General features: G+C 36.7%; 1 protein-coding gene across 8 annotated transcripts in view; it reads right to left on the reverse strand.

Annotated features, from left to right (window-relative positions):
• Positions 1-3,005: 3,005 nt before the first annotated feature.
• MAPK12 (mitogen-activated protein kinase 12) overlaps positions 3,006-20,059 on the reverse strand; it is a 55,468-nt gene continuing 38,414 nt past the window's right edge. The window contains exons 13-16 of one of the 8 annotated variants that reach the window (XM_058190201.1): positions 10,156-10,298; positions 7,407-7,714; positions 5,847-6,025; positions 3,025-4,435 (exon numbers count right to left, since the gene is read on the reverse strand). In XM_058190201.1, the coding sequence (XP_058046184.1) occupies positions 10,236-10,298 (63 nt within the window). In that variant the 3' untranslated portion in view covers positions 3,025-4,435; positions 5,847-6,025; positions 7,407-7,714; positions 10,156-10,235. Of the gene's footprint in view, positions 6,026-7,406; positions 7,715-10,155; positions 10,299-18,909; positions 19,232-20,059 lie in introns of those variants that run through there. The other 7 variants (XM_058190204.1, XM_058190208.1, XM_058190203.1 and 4 more) reach the window with 7 other exon arrangements.

A 20,059-nucleotide genomic window follows, 5' to 3' on the forward strand; every position in this document is an offset into this window, starting at 1 on the left:
ATCCTGGCCCCCCAAGGTCAAACACAACACTGATGCGGCCCTCAATGAATTCAAGTTGATACCCCTGCTCTAGAGCCTCTTCTGATGGCTATTGTTAAAAAGTGGGGACAATATTATTGCCCATTTGGAAGTAGGAATCACACTAAAATTACAGTGAATGGAAGTGCTTTCTTCCATTCAGCAAAATGAGAAAATCATGCCAACTCTCATTAAATATATTTTCTGACTTATCTAGTTGGAATTTCATATCAATGGAAGGAATTATAGAATGAACATTGAAGACAGATGGTATTGCTTGCCACTATATGAAACTTACTAATGGCAAAAACTTGCAGTTCTATAGAAGGACTTCTGATGTTTAGAGTGGGTTGTATAATTTCATGATAGCTCACAATAGGCCTACTGGAGAGAGTATGGGTGTATACACCAAATTGTTAAATCACCCCATTCACAAAAAGTGGGCAAATTAAAAGAAACGCCTAAATGGGAAATGAATGGGTCGATTCCATTCAGAATTCACAAGGAGAGAAAAAGGGGCAGGGAATGGCTTTACCCTGAAAAGGTTGATGGAAATATGTCTGGTTGGTTTTGAATGTTAAAAGATGGCCATGTTCCTTATTTCACTGTCACCTGAGTACTAGGATGAAAACGAGTGTCTAGCTTCAAGTCAGGCACATTAAACAATTCAGTAAACAAATCCCCCTCTGCAATTTTGATTCTATCATATTTATATTTATATCATAAATATTTATGCAAATCCTAAAAGTAGCTACTAAACCTCTGATGAATATCTGTGCCACCCTTCATTTAGTATTAGAAGGAAAAGAACTGACTTCTCATCTGGTGAAATAAATTGTAATTGTTTGACTTCATTAGACTGTGGACCACCAATTGGCCACATTTATTCATAGAAAACTACTGAACTATGCTACAAATATTCCAGATTCAATTTCTACTTGATCACATGTTATTATGGAGATTAAAATAACTGTAATCAAGCACAGTTTTTTAAATGCAATATGCAGTTGCATTTAGATATTATTAAGATATTTCTACATTGTTTATAAATAAAATAACCCTTAAGTAGTGAGGATAATAAAATGGTTATCTAAAATCCAATAAACACATCCATATAATACATGTCTAAACAATATTGAAAAAGTAGAGAAAGCTTGACTAATGTTTTGAAGGATACTGAAAATGTAGCACAAAAGATTGTGCATATCTATCTAAAGGAACAGGATTCCAGAAAAGAACAAATAGCCTTAATGCAACATGTGTCCATTCCCAGGTCCTGCTAGATTGAATTTTGATTCTCCACCTTAACTGGTTAAATAGGGGCGGGAAGGAGGTCACAGTTCTCTACTGCTAGGTCACCTTCATGGTAAAAAAAAGATGAGAAAAAGGCAGAAAGGAATTTGGCAAATGGAACCATATGCCTCTAATCAAAGTGAGAACAACTTGAAAGAGACAGATATCGAAATTTAAGCTCTTTGCTACGTAGCTGGAAAACAAATACAGGTAGTTCCCAACTTACAACAACAACTAAGACCAAAATTTTGGTCTTAAGTCAGTGCAATTTTAGATCAAGTCACCATGTGACCAGACTAAACTTTAAAACCATTTTTTACAACAGTTGTTAAGTGAATCCTATCATCATTAATTGTATTACAGGGTCACAAGTCCAAATCCAGGTTATCTGATGGGGTTTTTTTGGATTATTATTTTTTTTTGCTGGAAAATAACAAAAAGGTTGCTATAGTACGCCTCAACTGGTTATAAATTTCAGCTGCTTGGCAAATGGGGTGGTACAGCTGTCATAACTTTGAGGAGGGATCCTAAATAACTTTTTTCAAGTGTCAAGATTTGAATAATTATTAAGCGACCCGTCTTAAATTGAGGATTACCTGGACTCAAATGAAGATATAAAGCGTGGGACTATTTTTCGGTCATTTCATGTACTCTCATCCCCTCCCTTTAATATTCTAAATAAAGTTACTTCATTAATGAAAGCATACATCTTTGCAGCATGCCAGATTTCATTAGTAAATGCTGCACATGCCTGCTAGATGGTGTTGAGCTGGAAGACACAGAAAAAAATGCATCACACTGTTGCCAAGGTATCTTGAAGAGTAATTCTCCTTCCCATGGCCCATCAACAGGAAAACCAAGTAGAATGAGAGGAAAAAGAACTCCTCCCTGCCCTTTTGTTCCAAGTCACCTCTAGTAAAGAATTCCAGGTACCTACAAACACTTCTCCTCCTCCCTCCTCTGCAGTTCTGGCCTTGGAACATTACAACTGAATATGTGTCTTTATGAAGAGATCCCTGCCTGAAGAAAAAAATTTGACAAGCCATGTTCTTATGGTACTTCATGTGTGTCCTCACAATATCCAGTAATTGTTCACAGTGGGAGGTTTAACAAGAGCTTTGATATGTGATACTGTAAATGTTTGCACTGGTCAAATATTCTTCAATCTCCTTCGATGCTTTTACCTTCGAAATAAAAATGAAGTATTCTAAGATGGGCCAACTGCCAGGAGAAATAGGGAGGTCAAATTATCCTCTCTTCTCTCCATCTCATGCAAAAATCTTTCCTTTGATTTGGTGACCCCAGCTGAAAAATGGCCAAGTTCCAATGAAGCGGCTGGGTGGTATTCAAGGTGTGAGGTGTGTTGTACTAATCAAGCTGCAAGGTGACCAGGATGTGAGTGGCTCTCTGAAAGGTGACTCCTTCTTTTTCGCTTAGTACCGAAAACAGATTTTTCTTACCCGTTATCAAAGAAACAAAAGGCTGACCTGATATCATATATTGTGAGCAAAATAGCTAATCCCACAGCGAAGCTGCTAAAATTATTGTCTTCCAGGAGCAGAGAATTCAAGTTCAACCAAACTTTTCCAGCTCTTCCTTTTTGTCCCAGGCCCTTTTGACCTGCTATTTATTTTATTTATTTATTTTTATTTATTTATTTTTCGTCATAACAATATAACAATATATATATATACAAGCATTGCATAAAGGGTTATATAATATATGAACGTATATACGAGGAGAAACGAGGTACTAAAAACATATATATACATAGGGGAAGAAACAGTAGGACAGGAACGGTAGGCACGTATGTGCTCTTATGCACGCCCCTTAGAGTCCTCTTAGGAAAGTGGTGAGGTCAACCGTGGACAGTTTTTGAATAAAGCCTTTGGGGTTATGAGAAGAAACTACAGAGTCAGGTAATGCATTCCAAGTATATACAATTCTGTTACAGAAATCGTGTTTTCTGCAATCTAAACTGGAGCAGTTGACATTGAGTTTAAATCTGTTGGTAGCTCTTGTGATATTGTTATTGAAACTAAAAAAGTCATTGACAGGAAGGACATTACAACGGATGATTTTATATGCTAAACCCAGATCTTGTCGAAGGCGACGAAGTTCCAAGTTTTCTAGACCCAAGATATCAAGTCTGGTGGAATAAGGTATTTTATTAGTTTCGGAGGAGTGGAGAATTCTTCTCGTAAAATACCTTTGGACACGCTCAACTGTGTTGATGTCAGATATATGGTATGGGTTCCAGACAGGAGAGCAGTAATCAAGAATTGGCCTAACAAATGTTTTATATGCTCTGGTCAGTAGCGTGGTGTTTTTTGAAAAGAAGCTACGTAAAATTAAGTTAACAACTCTTAGAGCCTTCTTAGCTATATAGTTGCAGTGGGCTTTGGAACTTAAATCGTTAGATATAAAAACTCCAAGGTCTTTGACAGGGTGGGGGTCATCTGCGAGGCAATGTCCATCAAGCATGTACTTTGTGATTGGGTTCTTTCTTCCAATATGCAAGACTGAGCATTTACTGGTTGAGATTTGTAGTTGCCAAATTTTAGACCAAGCAGTTAGATGATCAAGGTCCTTTTGAATTGTGGATGTATTATCAGTGGTATTGAAAAGTTTGACATCATCAGCAAAGAGAACACAGTTACTTGAGATATGATTACAAAGATCATTTATGTATATTATAAAGAGAGTAGGTCCAAGAACGCTGCCTTGAGGAACACCACTCTTGACAGGAAACTATTCTGCTACAGTTTATCATTCAGTGCAAAGGAAAACTACTCCTAGGTTAAGGACCTTTCTCCTGGGCAGTTTTTGAAAGCTGTATTCTGTTTCTCTGACAGACTAGATGAGTTTCTGCTAAACCTTCTGAGAATCCAGGGGTAGCCTTTCCCCTTTCTCTCCAGTATCTCCCTACCCTACTTTTTGCCAACCATTTAAACCCCCCTCCCACTTATTTATCATCACAAGACTATACAGGCTCTTGTTCCTGGACACTGATAAGTCAGGGAGGCTGTGTGGTGTCTTCTCCCAGGGTCACAATTGCTCTTTCTTCTAGAAGGGAAACTTAAAATGTTTCTGAGACTCTCTCCATTCTGAGGAATTTTCCCCCCTATAATATTTAGTTTATTAAAAAATAGTTAAAATAGAAACTTTTAAAACATTAACGAAAACAAAAGAGTAAAATACACAGCAAAGGCATTAAATAGAAAAATTGTCTTAAAAAAAGAAAAAAAAAAAGATTAACATATATACACATAACGTCTTTCCAAGTTGAATGCTGATTAATATAATACAACAGTGTTAATTTCCCACCCCTTGCGAAACAGGCCAAAAGAATTTTAAATTACTAAACTACTAAATACATTATACTATATTAATAACTAAATATTTAACAGGAAAAACAATAATAATTACATAAAACTATGAAAGTAATAAGAATTATTAATAATAACAAAAGAAAGACAAAATTGAAATTCTAAAACCCTCTATTAACAAACTGTTATTGTAATCTACTCAGAAAATTTACCATGGCTTCAATCCCAAATCCTCCCAAATTTTAACTCTAATTTGTCCCAGATCAAATATCCACCTTTGTTTCTTAATTTCATCTCTTATCAATCGATTGAATACAGTAAATCCAGTCTCCAATCTATCTCCCACCTCCAAAAAACAGATAAGATTGTTCCCCAATTAAATGTAGTAAGCCCATTTCCCATTCTCCTTCAAACCACTTAAAAAAGACCCATTTGCCACTTATACACCCAGAGAGTTCTCTATAATATAAAAACACATGGTTGAGCTTCCAGAAGGCATATGAAATAGTGTTTTTGCCATTTTTTTGCAACAACAAAAAAAAACCCAACAATCCAAAACATGATGACATTACTATGGTATGCTGCAACTGGTCATAATGTTGGAAGAAATATCCTTCTAGGTTCAATTCCAAGTGAAAAAGACACTGGAAACATGGAGACTGTTTGGGAAGATGGTTTAATGATGGACAGGATCACATGGCTTGAGCTCCTGAGCAGAAAAGGGCAGAGATGCTGAGAGTGCCCTGGTTTTAGGCCCTCTGTTGGGCCCCACCTTAGAGTTTCCTGTTCCTGTACAAGAAATGTATCCCATTGGCTGTCAGACTCCCAGGGGGTTGAGCCTTGCTGGCTGATGTAATCTTCCTAGGTGCCATGTGGTGAGATGGGTAGAGGGCTAATGCTATCTGTTATGTAGAATGGACTGGCTCAGGCCTTAATGGCCCATTAACAAAGGGGGGGGTTTGAATTTCTGCCTCCCTTTTAGGGGAAATAGTCTGCCCTAAATTTTAGGAAATATTTCCTAAAATATTTCATTTTTCTAGGAGAGGGGTGGGTGCTAACTTCCTACAAAAAAATTCAGGTGGTTCCAAATATGATCATAGGAGATGGGGCTGATATAACTTTGAAGAGAGGTCATAAATAACTTTTTTTTAACTCCGTCATGACTTTGAACAGTTGTTAAATGACTGCTTGTAAGTTGTTGATTACCTGCACCCCATTAGGAATTCAAATTGTAGTGTTGGTTTTCTGTCACTTCATGTGCCAATACCATCACATCCTCCACTTGATGTTTATATAAAGTTATCTTCATTAATGTAAGCATATGCCTTTGCAGCATGCCAGATTTCCCTGACAACTTCAGGAAATGCCTGCTGCACTTCATCGAGCTGTAAGATAGAGAAAGAGATGACTCACACTGTTGCCAAGGTGTCTTGGAGAGTAATTCTCCTTCCCTTGGCCCATCAACACAAATATTATCAGCAAAACATAAATTCCAGGGATTTCTGAGTCCACTGTCAAGTGGAATGAGAGGAAAAAGAACTGCCCTTTGGTTCCGAGAGAGAGGTTATATTAGGGTGAGGTCCCAAGAGCAAAGAAGTACTCAAAGCCTATAGTTCATGATACTTTAGCTTTTCTACCTACATTGATCCTAGGATGATGGTTCCCACAGTAGAGGAGCTGGTTCAATACCGCAGAGAACAATCTCCATCCGTGTGACTCAAATTGAACTGAAGAAGGAAATTTGCTCATTTTCTAGAATCAAGAATCTCATTGCCAAAGCATAGGCATGCAATTGATAATAAAGCCTTTTCTCCATCATTGGAGCCATCCTGCCCCTCTAATATTGCTCCAGCATTCTTAAAATCCAGCCTCTTTGAAAGAGGAAACTTTGGGATACATATTTTAGCAAAGACCTCTGTCGTCGTCAGCCATTCAGTCATTTCTGACCTTCGATCACTTTATGGGTCACCAATCTCCATGCCTCTCTGTCTTGCACTGCCTCCTTCAGATCTGCTATGGTCATCTCAGTGTCATCTTTTATACTGTCTAGTCAGGGTGCTAGGATGGCCCCTTCTCCTTTTTCTGCTGATCACTCCAGCATGATTGACTTTTCGAGTGAGTCAGCTTTCATGACATGACCAAAGTATTTTTAGCATCTGTTTGGTGATCTTGGCTTCAAGTGACATTTTTGGTGAGGACTTGTTTGTTATTTTTGTAGTCCTTGGGATGCATAATAGCTGCCTCCAAAAAAGATCTCTAGATCCCTATAAAGATCCTGGTCCCCCCTCCTCTGCAATTCTGGCCTTGAAATATTACAGTTGAATATGCATCTTTATGAAGAGATCCCTGCCTTGAGAAAAATAACTTTATAACAAGCCATATTCTTATAATACTTGATGTGTGTTCTCACAATATCCAGTTATTGTGGATAGTTTGACAGTGGGACAGTTAACAGGAGTTTTGACATGCAAATGGTTGCATCTCCTTCTATCCTTTTCCCTTCAAAATAAAAATGAAGTGCTCTGAGTTGGTATAAGATGGGCCAGCTGCCAAGAGAAATGGGGAGGTCAAACTACCCTTTCTTCTCTCCGCTTCATGAGGAAAATCCTTTCCTTTGACTTGGTGACCCCAGCTGAAAAAGTCCCAAATGGCTGTGGTCCAATTGAAGATTCTGGGTGCTATTCAAGGGTAGCCCGATGTGAAGTGTGTTGTACTAACCAAGCTGCAAGATGACCAGGGTATGAGTCAGTAGTGGGTTCCTCTTACTTTTGCTACTGGTTCGGAACAGGGAGCATGCTTGTGTGTGGTACTTCTGTGCATGCGCAGAGTGTCCGTGATGACGTCCGGGTAGGGGGCGGAGCTTTCCGCCGCTGCCACTACCTGTTTGCCCAAACCAGGGCAAACTGGTAGAAACCCACCACTGGTGTGAGTGACTCTCTGAAAGGCTTCTCTGTTCTTACTCGCTGAGCACTGCAAACAGATTTTCTTTACCCATTACAAAAGATGTCATATATTGTGAGCAAGGCAGTTAGTCCAGCAGCGAAACTGTTTAAATTATTGTCCTCCAGGAGATCCTGGCAAGGAAGCAAGAGTGGAGAGAATCAGAGAATTCAAGTTCAACCAAGCTTCTCCAGCTCTTCCTCTTTGTCCCAGGCCCTTTTGACCTGCTATTCTGCTACAGTTTATCATTCAGTGCAAAAGAAAATTACCTATAGGTTAAGGACCTTTCTCCTGGGCAGTTTTTGAAAGCTGTATTCTGTTTCTCTGACAGACTAGATGAGCTTCTGCTAAACCTTCTGAGAATCCAGGGGTAGCCTTTCCCCTTTCTCTCCAGTATCTTTCTATCCCCCTTTTTGCCCCCTCCCACTTATTTACCACCACAGCAAGACTATACAGACTGTTGTTCCTGGGCATCTGGAATGTTATTTGCCTGCTCTTTTCAGTCAAAACATTGCAGTGATCGCACTGAGGAGGTGCTCCTATTGCAAAGGAAAAGAGTCAGGCTGTAAGTCAGGAAGGCTTTGGGGTGTCTTCACCCAGGATCCCCAGTGCTCTTCCTTTTAGAAGGAAAACTTGAAATCCTTCTGAGACTCTCTCCATCCCGAGGAATCTTTTACACTACACTGAGTTTGGGCAAAAGAGAATTGGATTGAAACCTGGGGTTAACCATGGAAACCTCTACTTGCAAGAGATGCCTACTGCATGGGCTGTCTTGCTTTTCTTCTGAGACCTCTTGCCACAGATTTTGGCTGGCCCTCGGGTCTCTTCTTAAACAAGCTGCCCCCTGTTGGGCTCCATGAGGAAGGTTCTCTTCCCTGAACCTTTTCCTTTTCCTTTTGTCACAACTTTAAGATAATGTCTTATAATTGGAAATTATTTTCTATGTAACACTGTTCACTGTGTTAGTGAACTGTTCACTGTTCACCGCATAGATGAAGGTATAGACAGATAGGGGATCCTCAGCAAATGTTTCCTCCCATTGAAGAAAAACCACCAAAATCAGCCCTATCTTTTTGTGCCCCTCCCTTGGAGACCCGATTCTATCCATTCAAAAGCTTTTGTGGTTCACAGAGCTGGAGAAGTCTCCAGGCCATGAGAAGCCTCATAGGGGCCTTAGACAAACAGCATTTTCCATATTCTCCCTCCCCATTTGCCAGTATGTAGATAGGTGTCACTGAGCAAATATGAAGGTTCCCAGAAGAATCCCATGGAAGCAAAACAACTTGTTGAAAGTCAGGGTGGAATCAGGAGCTTCCGGAACAGGGGTGCTTAGTCGATCAGGAAGAGTTTGATCTCTGCCCAGTCCCAGCATGCATTCTTGAATATAGGAAAAAACAGAAGTGGGCTCCCAAAAATGGCTGCTGTACAATAAGAGACTTTTCTTCTCTCTTGCCGAGTTTTTGCATTTTTTGTATTTGCAAAATACTGGGAATTTATTTCTTTTGGATTTTTCTTTTAATATTGCATCAAAATATCCAGAAAATATCTTTCCTTTGTTCCTCTGCATCAGCATTCTTTGCTTCCTGATCAAATTATACATAATTATTTATTTATGAGTTATTTATCATCTTACAGACAAACAACAATGGCTGAAACCTGAGAAAAGACATTCTAGTAATATGCAACTTTCAGTTGGATTTTTAAAAAAAAAAAGTTTGATGAAATGATAATGGCTATGGAAAATATGCAGAGGCATGCAGCTTTGGATAAGTTAGATTCACAAAAGGATTCTAATATGAAAGTTGCAGACCAAAGTATTATGGGTCCCATAGACAGAAAACTAACTCACATATGTCTCTTTGAAGTTCAGGCCTGCATTTTCTTAGAAGCCTAACTGAAGGGAGAAGTGACAAATTATTTTTTCCTAGGAGGACTGAGGGAGATTGGATTTATTACATTTAACTGGAAACTACTACTATTTGGATTTTGTTGGGAAGATAGACCTACTTTGGAGAATGAATTTATTATATTTATTTAGACAATTGATAAGAGGTTCCATTAAGAAACAAACATAGGTATTTGATCCAGGATGAATTACTCTTAATTTTTGGGATGATTTGGCATAAATAAGATGCAATGGCAAATTTTCTGCAAAGAAAAACAGTTGGTTAGCAGAGAGTTTTGAAATTTTATTTTATTATTATTGTTCTTCTTGTTAACTATTTTATCATTTATATAGTATAATTATAACTGGTCAATAATCTGTTAATTTACTAGTTTAAAAATTTGTGGACTATTTCACAAGGGATTGGCACTATTATTGTAGTAATATATTAATCAGTATTTATGTAGGGAGTAACGTGTATATGTGATGGATTTTTTCTTTTAATACACTTTTTAATGTCTTGATTGTGTTTTTTGTCTTTTAACTTCCCTTTAAATAAAATAATACAGATTTTTTTAAAAAAAGAAGAGGCAGAAGTGGTTCCTATGTGGAGGAGTCCATTCCTGAAGAAACTCCCTTTCTTTCCCTTTCAAGTTCCCCCCACCCACCCAACCCAAAGTGCGCACTCACCACAGAGTTCCACTTTGTGGAGTTCCATATCAATCACAAATTTGATTCTTCTGTCAGGAGGCCAGCTTGTGTCATCCAATTTACATGTTGGAGGTTTTGCTGTCCTGTCCTTCCTTGTTCTTCTCCTCGGAAAAGAAAAACACCTGAATAATGTCCCAAAATGAAGAAAAATCAATCTAAGGAAACAAAATTCTAGAATAGAATTCTAAAACAATTCTATTCTGTTATATTCTATTCTAAAATGAACTAAAGCCAGACTTATTTTGACTCAACTGAACACAAGATCCTATAACAACATCCCTGTGATAGAAAGAAGCCAAAGTCAAAAAATCAAACTTTTGGGATGAACTGTAGATTTAATCACAGTGTGTTCCAAAACTATATGAGGTTATCAAATTTAAAAAGCTTTTTCTAATTCAGAGATTAAGGATGCTATGTGAACCCAATCAACTGGAAAAGTGACCAACTCAGTCTTTTAGCACCACAAAAGATTAAAAGATAAAACTGCTCTGGAACACCTTTGCTCCGTTTCCCTTTCTTAAGATGACAACAAATACCCAGCCCTGGACTATCCCAATCTTCTGAGAGGTTAGCTACAAAATGAGTAGATTTACTTTGAGTCCAGCAGCTCTTGAGCAAGCCAACTTACTGGAAGTTCTGAAAATGGAACTTTTCACTCACTGAGGAGAGGGAATAACTGAGAGTTAAATCCAGAGGTAGATGGAGGAGGACACAAAGGCTCTGGAGTTTCCAAGGAGACTCCAGACCTCCTTGCCATTAAGCATTGTGAGGTGGTAGCTGTCATCCTTTAACTCAGCATTTTTGCATACCAGCAATACCAGGCCAGTGTCTTTGGGAAGTTATCCTCTAAAACCACAAAACAGCCTATTTTCCATTGTATTGCTGAGGAGGACTAGCTCTTTGGATGTATACTGCCTCTTAATGTGGAAGCTCCATTAAGTTAGCTGCTTACGCAAGACTCACTGACTTTTGGAAGCATGTTGTCTGTGGATGTCCCTACATCCCCCTCTCGTGGGTCATCTCACACTTTTATTTCTGCTTGGATGAAGGCACCTCCTGTTTTCCTCTACCACAATATTAAGATAATTTCTTATCATTGGAAATTATTTTCTTTATAGCACTCTTTGGCCTGGTTAGGATAATCACAATCTAAATTTGCCGAGTGAATTTAAGATCTCTGGCAAATTGTTGAGGTGTTTCCCAGAAGGCAGAAAGCCTCAAGGGAAGGCAGAGTGGTCAGAAGAGCTTCAGTAGGAAGGGGTTCTTAGTGATTCAGAAAAGATTTGGTCTCTGCTCAATCTCTGAGCTGAAGAGAGTATTTGGGCAGAGAGAGAAGTTCCTTCTGAATAAATCTCTGTGAAGGAGCCCAGTCCTGAGGGCATCCCTTCGCTACCTTACCCTTCTCAGTACCTCATTGGCAAATGGCAAATGGTCTTCTCACCACAATGCTTTTTACAGAGCAGTATTTTTTCTCCTTTGTTGTACATAGTGATCAGGTGTGTTGCTCCCTCTGGACAACTTTGAACATCAGATCATAGGTGTCTTTTACAGTCTACCTCCTTCCCCCACATACAAACAACACCCCCCCAATAAGAAAACATTAAGAAAAGTGCTAGAGCAGCCCTTCTGAAGACAAACTTACATCTTGGAAGACTTCTTTCTCTGTACTAACTGACAACTGATAATTAGTGACAGTTGAGCCTGGAAGGATGAAATTATAAAGCCAATAGCATTCCCATGGAAATGAAGGCTGGGGTTGTTTTTTCAACCCCTGTGTCTAGGATCTCTGTTATTTTGGTTTACATGCAGAAACCTTTTTTTGTATACCAGAGAATTGTTAGAAAGTGCTGAGTTTAAAGACGGAGCTCTCTGTCCTTAAAATAGTCCCCGGGTTTTTAACTACAGACCTCATTTTTTTCATACAGCAATCCAAGCCAGAAAAAAATGTATTCATATTCACATCTACCCAAACAAAATATGGTGTAGTTTCATGATGCTGCGCGCCCAAATCACATGATCCTCTTTTAAACACAAAGGTGTTACAAAGGTGAGGCATCCAGCTCAAGGAAGGCAATGGATTGGACTTTTTGATGCCTAGCTCTCCCAGTGTAGATTGCCGCTGTATGGAAACTCTGTTAAGGCACCCACTTGAACAAGGCTGCTTATTACTACTCTCTTCCAGTTACTTTCCTGCCAGTATCTCTGTGGTCCACATCACTGCTCAGCCTTCTCCATTCTTTTTGCTTGGATGAAGATACCCTTCTTTTTCTTCTGCATGCAAAGTCCATGTACAAGAGACAGAGAGAGAAAGAGAATATCCCTCCCCAACCACATCCCTCCTCACGACATGGAGCCATGTCAAGATCAGCAATCACTTTCTATCTCTTCCTCTTCATTCCAACTCAACATCACGATGCATTCTCCCTCATGCTAAATTCTAAATCCAGACTGTGGGGTGGTGAGGGTGGAGAAGTTCCCATGTTTATAGAATATATTTTTCCCGAATAAAAAGCAATATGGTCCCGTTATTGTTTGAAATGAGGAATGAATTCATGTGAATTCATCACCCAGTCATTCAGAAAGTAATGGAGTCAATTCTAATAGCAGCTGAGTTTTTCTAGGGTCACAACTTACCCAATTTGCATCCTCTCTTAAATTTGTTCATTTCTCCCTAGTTTGAAAGCCTCTGCTTTAAAGAGATTTTTATGTTCCTTACAGTACCCCACAGGTTTCAGGTATTCCTATTTCTGTCGGTCTCTTATATTTCGGCCAACTTATCCCTTGACTGTGGCTTACTCTTGATCTGGCAAGATCAAGCTTTGAAGTTAATTTTGCTTTTGCATGGACTATGACCTTTCCTGCCACAGTTGTTAAGTGAATCACTGCAGTTTTTAAGTTAGTAACACGGTTGTTAAGTGAATCTGGCTTCCCCATTGACTTTGCTTGTAAGGTTGCAAAAGGTGATCACATGACCTGGGACATTACAACTGTCATAAATATGAGTCAGTTGCCAAATGTCTGAATTTTGATCACATGACCATGGGCATGCTGCAACCGTCATAAGATTGAAAAGCTATCTTAAGTCACTTTTTTCAGTGCCCTTTGTAACTTTGAACAGTCACTAAATGAATTGTTGTAAGTTGAGGACTACCTGTATGCTATTTCTGTTGGTCTCTTATAGTTCAGCTATTTTATTCTTGTCTGTGACATACCTTTGATCTGGTAAGATCAAGCTTTGAAGTTAATTTTGCTTTTGCATGGAAATGTTAAGGTTGTGTGAGGCTGGATCTCAGGGAAGTTCTCAAGTCTAATATGGATGCGAGGGAATGGCTTGCATTTGGGGGAACTGGGAGGTTCTTTGCTGATTTCTATCTTTTTACAGCTGTTGTTGTTTTCATTATTGTTTGTGAGCTGTCCACTACCTTAAAGTCACTGGAGATAAAACACAGTGAAGAAACAGCTCGTAAACAGATAGACAGGCAGACAAATGAATGCTGACTACTTCAAGGTTTTCCTTCTCTACTTTTCCAATGTAAAAAGAATGATGTGCCCCAAATCTGCTGCTGATAGCGTAATTGTAAAAATAGAACCTTTTTACATGCTCTTTCCATTAATTTTTAACTATTTAGTTTTGAAACAAGAAAAAAAACCTTTTCTTTGCCATATTTTATTTGGTACTTCTAGTGGAAAAATTTGAAATAAAAACCAGTATTTAATTTTGGAAGAGCCATCACATTAACTCTTGCAATTCAACCCGGAATATTTAACTATTTTTAATCTCCCTTCTTCATTTCATTTATTTTTTTCACATTGGCGTGAAATTATTAGTTTGTTGATTTTTTAAATACAATTAATTCCTAGATATTAGAAGGATTTCCTTTCTATAGGTCTATTTAAAATACTAGCTATCTCACTTAATATTTTAGGAAAGGTATGGAAGAACTTGACAAATGTTTGGTTAACCCTGGTAATTCTGCTAATTAGTTCAAATCTATTTTAATGTCCTTAGAATTTGCAATAGATGATATATTACCTGCAAACAAAATCACTAATTAAGAATGGCTACAGTTCTTAACTGTCTTTAACATGGATTTGTATGTAAGTCAGAATTCTTACTGAATGGACTCCCTATTACTAAAAATGGCAGATGGTGCAGTAGCAGCATTTCCTCAAGCCAACAAAGAGCTAAAACTACAGGCTATATATTAAAATCAGGCAGCTTTCACAACTGCTGAAAGAATTGCACAGCTTCTACGGTTTGAAACAAGAATGCTGTCTGGAATCTTAAATTGTTTATCTTTAATATAAAGCAATATATTTCTGAATTACCTGGATCTTTAAAGGGAATAGGAGGCTGTCTTTCTGGGAGATGACTGGATGCATCTGATCACACCCTTTTCATCCAACATGTTTGACTTGACCTCTGATTTTCCACCGTGAAGATATATAGATTGAAAGCCACAGTTCCATGTACAGTATGCACTGATAGGTTGGATTTGGACTTCCTTTCCTCTCATCTCTAATGCAAACTTTAAATTAGGGCATATAAATTTGCTCAAGGAAATGATATGTAAATTGCTTCATGTTTTTCAAATCCTAGGCAGGTTGGGTTCAACAGAGTAGGATCAAGAAATTTCAATAATAATAATAATAATAATAATAATAATAATAATAATAATAATAATAATAATAATAATAATAATATACTTTATTCATTAAAAATGAAACTCAGTCAACTGAACATTCAAAAAATGTATCATTATTACTTAAAAATAATAAGAATATATATTGGTAAAAATGGAGAAATTAGAACTTGAGGTCAAAAGAAGATGTGGATTATATAAATAAGCATAGAAATATTAAGGCATGATTAAAAATATGGAAAAAGAACATTTTGGCAGAAATTGTAACTAAGTAAAATGTATTTGGATATGTTAAGTTGTATAAAATATGATATGGCCAATACTCTGTTCATAAAATATGTGGGTGTGTGCATGGGGGAAAAAATCAATAAAAATTGATTTTAAATTTTTTTATCACAAATACCATTGACTGGTGCTAATGGCTGATAAAGGTTGCTGCCGGGGTTCTAGGTATCAACCAAGTAACTTCTTAAGATGTGTGATGTTCCGAGTAGTGCAGTTTTTTGCAGTTCCGCTGGTGTTATTGCAGGAAGCTGCAATTTGTTGATGTATCTTATAAAATTCTTGAACATGTGCTCTGATGACAAGTGCTGTGATGACAATGGGTATCACTGTTATATGTTTCATCCATAATCACATAGTTTCAATGGCCAGGTTGCAATATTTTGTGATTTTTTCCAGTTCTTTTTCTTTGACTCTGGCATTTCCTGGTACCATGATGTCAATAAATTGTACGTTTCGGTTTTCGACAACTGTGATATCTGGCATGTTATGTTCCAAATGACAATCCATCTGTATTTGAAAGTTCCATAAAATCTTCACCTTCTCATTTTCTATAACTTTTTCCACTTTATGTTCCCATTACTTTTTGGTTACAGGTAAGTCATATTTTTTACATAATGACCAGTGGATTAATTTAGCAACTCTGTCATGTCTAGCTTTGTAATCATCGTACAATTTTGCTGCATTCACATATTAAATGTGAAACAGTTTTGACTTTGTTGTTGGAAAGTAAGCAGTTTGGATTGTCAGTGGAATTTTTTATCTTCGTTTTCATGGCATTATTTGTAGTGCTTGTTCTTGAGCAGTGAGTATTAAACCTTCCCTTTCTTTCTTGATGGTTCCCATCTTAAGCCATGCCCAATTATTATTATTATTATTATTATTAATTATTATTATTATTATTATTCGTAACATATTTTAAGAAGATACTTGGTTGATACCTAGGACGTTGGCAGCAACCTTATCAGCCATTAGCAGCAGTCAATGGTATTTGTGACACATTTTTAAATGTCCAGTTGACTGAGTTTCATGTTTAATTAATAAAAGAGATAATAATAGTCATTGTCATTTGCAACATCATGACTTGAGTTGCCAAAATTATACATTGGAAGCTTTGCCAAAAGTTTGGTTTCAAATGCAGCAAAAATTACTGGGGACACCAAGTTGACAAAACTATTGAAAATGAACAGGTCAAGATCTTGTGGGGTCCAAAGAGACAGACATCTGGTCCACAACACACCTGACATCACTACTGTGGAAAAGAAAAGAAAAAAGTGTGGTTCAGGTGATGCACGAATTGAAGAGAAACAACTAGAAAAAATAATGAAATATTGTGATGTGCAAATTGAAGTTAAGCGATTATGGAGGAAGAAATCAGTGGTTCTACCAATAGTAAGAGGAACCCTTGGAGCAATACCCAAGATACATGGAAATTCTGAACTTATATTAGACCTGAACTCGGAACTGCCTATATACTCAGATGGTACGTTAACAGCTCTTAGGTCCTGGGTTAGGACTTTATTAAATTGTTAAATTTTCATCAGTCCCAGACTGTGAATCAAAATGAAAATTAAATCTTAAATAATAGTAAAAAAGTAAGTTATAGTAAAAAAAACCTTGAGTTGAGAAATGAGGGTGTTTCTCTACTATCATTACAATAAAATGCATTGTTTTTTCTTTGCTGAAGTAAAAGTAGTTTATTTCAAGAGTTATTTCTATGTTCATACATTCTCAAGCCTGTATTTTCCTTCTCCTTTAAGTAAATAGTTCTAAAATAATCTATCTCCCATCAGTGGTTGTATTTCTGTTTTTATTGAGTAGTAACCATACTTTGAGCACATCCTACTATAAAAAGTTGCTGAGAAATTTTTCCATTAACAATAATCATGCCCTGGCTAATTCTTATTTTGCACTGTGCAAACACATTAATAAAGACACACTTTTATCTAATCAAAAGCTGTTGCTATGGAGAAATAATAGATCAAGGATTCCCTTCAATGTCATCTTGAGCTGTTACAAGACAGGATAAACATAAATTCATAAATACGATCCTGAAAACTGGTTGTGATGTCTTTCTATAACCACTAGGTGGCTATCTATAATTCTAAAACAGACCTCATCCATAATGGAGAGACATCAAAATATAGCTTTCACAACTGCTGAAAGAATTGCACAGCTTCTACGGTTTGAAACAAGAATGCTGTCTGGAATCTTAAATTGTTTATCTTTAATATAAAGCAATATATTTCTGAATTACCTGGATCTTTAAAGGGAATAGGAGGCTGTCTTTCTGGGAGATGACTGGATGCATCTGATCACACCCTTTTCATCCAACATGTTTGACTTGACCTCTGATTTTCCACCGTGAAGATATATAGATTGAAAGCCACAGTTCCATGTACAGTATGCACTGATAGGTTGGATTTGGACTTCCTTTCCTCTCATCTCTAATGCAAACTTTAAATTAGGGCATATAAATTTGCTCAAGGAAATGATATGTAAATTGCTTCATGTTTTTCAAATCCTAGGCAGGTTGGGTTCAACAGAGTAGGATCAAGAAATTTCAATAATAATAATAATAATAATAATAATAATAATAATAATAATAATAATAATAATAATAATAATAATAATAATATACTTTATTCATTAAAAATGAAACTCAGTCAACTGAACATTCAAAAAATGTATCATTATTACTTAAAAATAATAAGAATATATATTGGTAAAAATGGAGAAATTAGAACTTGAGGTCAAAAGAAGATGTGGATTATATAAATAAGCATAGAAATATTAAGGCATGATTAAAAATATGGAAAAAGAACATTTTGGCAGAAATTGTAACTAAGTAAAATGTATTTGGATATGTTAAGTTGTATAAAATATGATATGGCCAATACTCTGTTCATAAAATATGTGGGTGTGTGCATGGGGGAAAAAATCAATAAAAATTGATTTTAAATTTTTTTATCACAAATACCATTGACTGGTGCTAATGGCTGATAAAGGTTGCTGCCGGGGTTCTAGGTATCAACCAAGTAACTTCTTAAGACGTACAATGTTCCAAGTAGTGCAGTTTTTTGCAGTTCTGCTGGTGTTATTGCAGGAAGCTGCAATTTGTTGATGTATCTTATAAAATTCTTGGACATGGTACCAAATGCCCCGATGACAATGGTCACTGTTACATGTTTCATCCATAGCCGTGTAGTTTCAATGGCCAGGTTGCAATATTTTGTGATTTTTTCCAGTTCTTTTTCTTCGAATCTGGCATCTCCTTTTACTGCCATGTCAATAAATTTTACGTTTTGGTTTTCGACAACTGTGATATCTGGCATGTTATGTTCCAAATGATGATCCGTCTGTATTTGAAAGTCCCACAAGATCTTCACCTTCTCATTTTCTATAACTTTTTCCACTTTATGTTCCTATGACTTTTTGGATATAGGTAAGTTGTATTTTTTACATAATGACTAGTGGATTAATTTAGCAACTCTGTCGTGTCTAGCTTTGTAATCAGCGTACAATTTTGCTGCATTCACATATTAAATGTGAAACAGTTTTGACTTTGTTGTTGGAAAGTAAGCAGTTTGGATTGTCAGTGGAATTTTTTATCTTCGTTTTCATGGCATTATTTGTAGTGCTTGTTCTTGAGCAGTGAGTATTAAACCTTCCCTTTCTTTCTTGATGGTTCCCATCTTAAGCCATGCCCAATTATTATTATTATTATTATTATTATTATTATTATTATTATTATTATTATTATTATTATTATTATTATTATTATTCGTAACATATTTTAAGAAGATACTTGGTTGATACCTAGGACATTGGCAGCAACCTTATCAGCCATTAGCAGCAGTCAATGGTATTTGTGACACATTTTTAAATGTCCAGTTGACTGAGTTTCATGTTTAATTAATAAAAGAGATAATAATAGTCATTGTCATTTGCAACATCATGACTTGAGTTGCCAAAATTATACATTGGAAGCTTTGCCAAAAGTTTGGTTTCAAATGCAGCAAAAATTACTGGGGACACCAAGTTGACAAAACTATTGAAAATGAACAGGTCAAGATCTTGTGGGGTCCAAAGAGACAGACATCTGGTCCACAACACACCTGACATCACTACTGTGGAAAAGAAAAGAAAAAAGTGTGGTTCAGGTGATGCACGAATTGAAGAGAAACAACTAGAAAAAATAATGAAATATTGTGATGTGCAAATTGAAGTTAAGCGATTATGGAGGAAGAAATCAGTGGTTCTACCAATAGTAAGAGGAACCCTTGGAGCAATACCCAAGATACATGGAAATTCTGAACTTATATTAGACCTGAACTCGGAACTGCCTATATACTCAGATGGTACCTTAACAGCTCTTAGGTCCTGGGTTAGGACTTTATTAAATTGTTAAATTTTCATCAGTCCCAGACTGTGAATCAAAATGAAAATTAAATCTTAAATAATAGTAAAAAAGTAAGTTATAGTAAAAAAAACCTTGAGTTGAGAAATGAGGGTGTTTCTCTACTATCATTACAATAAAATGCATTGGGTTTTTTTTGCTGAAGTAAAAGTAGTTTATTTCAAGAGTTATTTCTATGTTCATACATTCTCAAGCTTGTATTTTCCTTCTCCTTTAAGTAAATAGTTCTAAAATAATCTATCTCCCATCAGTGGTTGTATTTCTGTTTTTATTGAGTAGTAACCATACTTTGAGCACATCCTACTATAAAAAGTTGCTGAGAAATTTTTCCATTAACAATAATCATGCCCTGGCTAATTCTTATTTTGCACTGTGCAAACACATTAATAAAGACACACTTTTATCTAATCAAAAGCTGTTGCTATGGAGAAATAATAGAGCAAGGATTCCCTTCAATGTCATCTTGAGCTGTTACAAGACAGGATAAACATAAATTCATAAATACAATCCTGAAAACTGGTTGTGATGTCTTTCTATA

Source organism: Ahaetulla prasina, chromosome 7 (assembly GCF_028640845.1).
Source record: "Ahaetulla prasina isolate Xishuangbanna chromosome 7, ASM2864084v1, whole genome shotgun sequence".
Classification (NCBI taxonomy): Eukaryota; Metazoa; Chordata; class Lepidosauria; order Squamata; family Colubridae; genus Ahaetulla; species Ahaetulla prasina.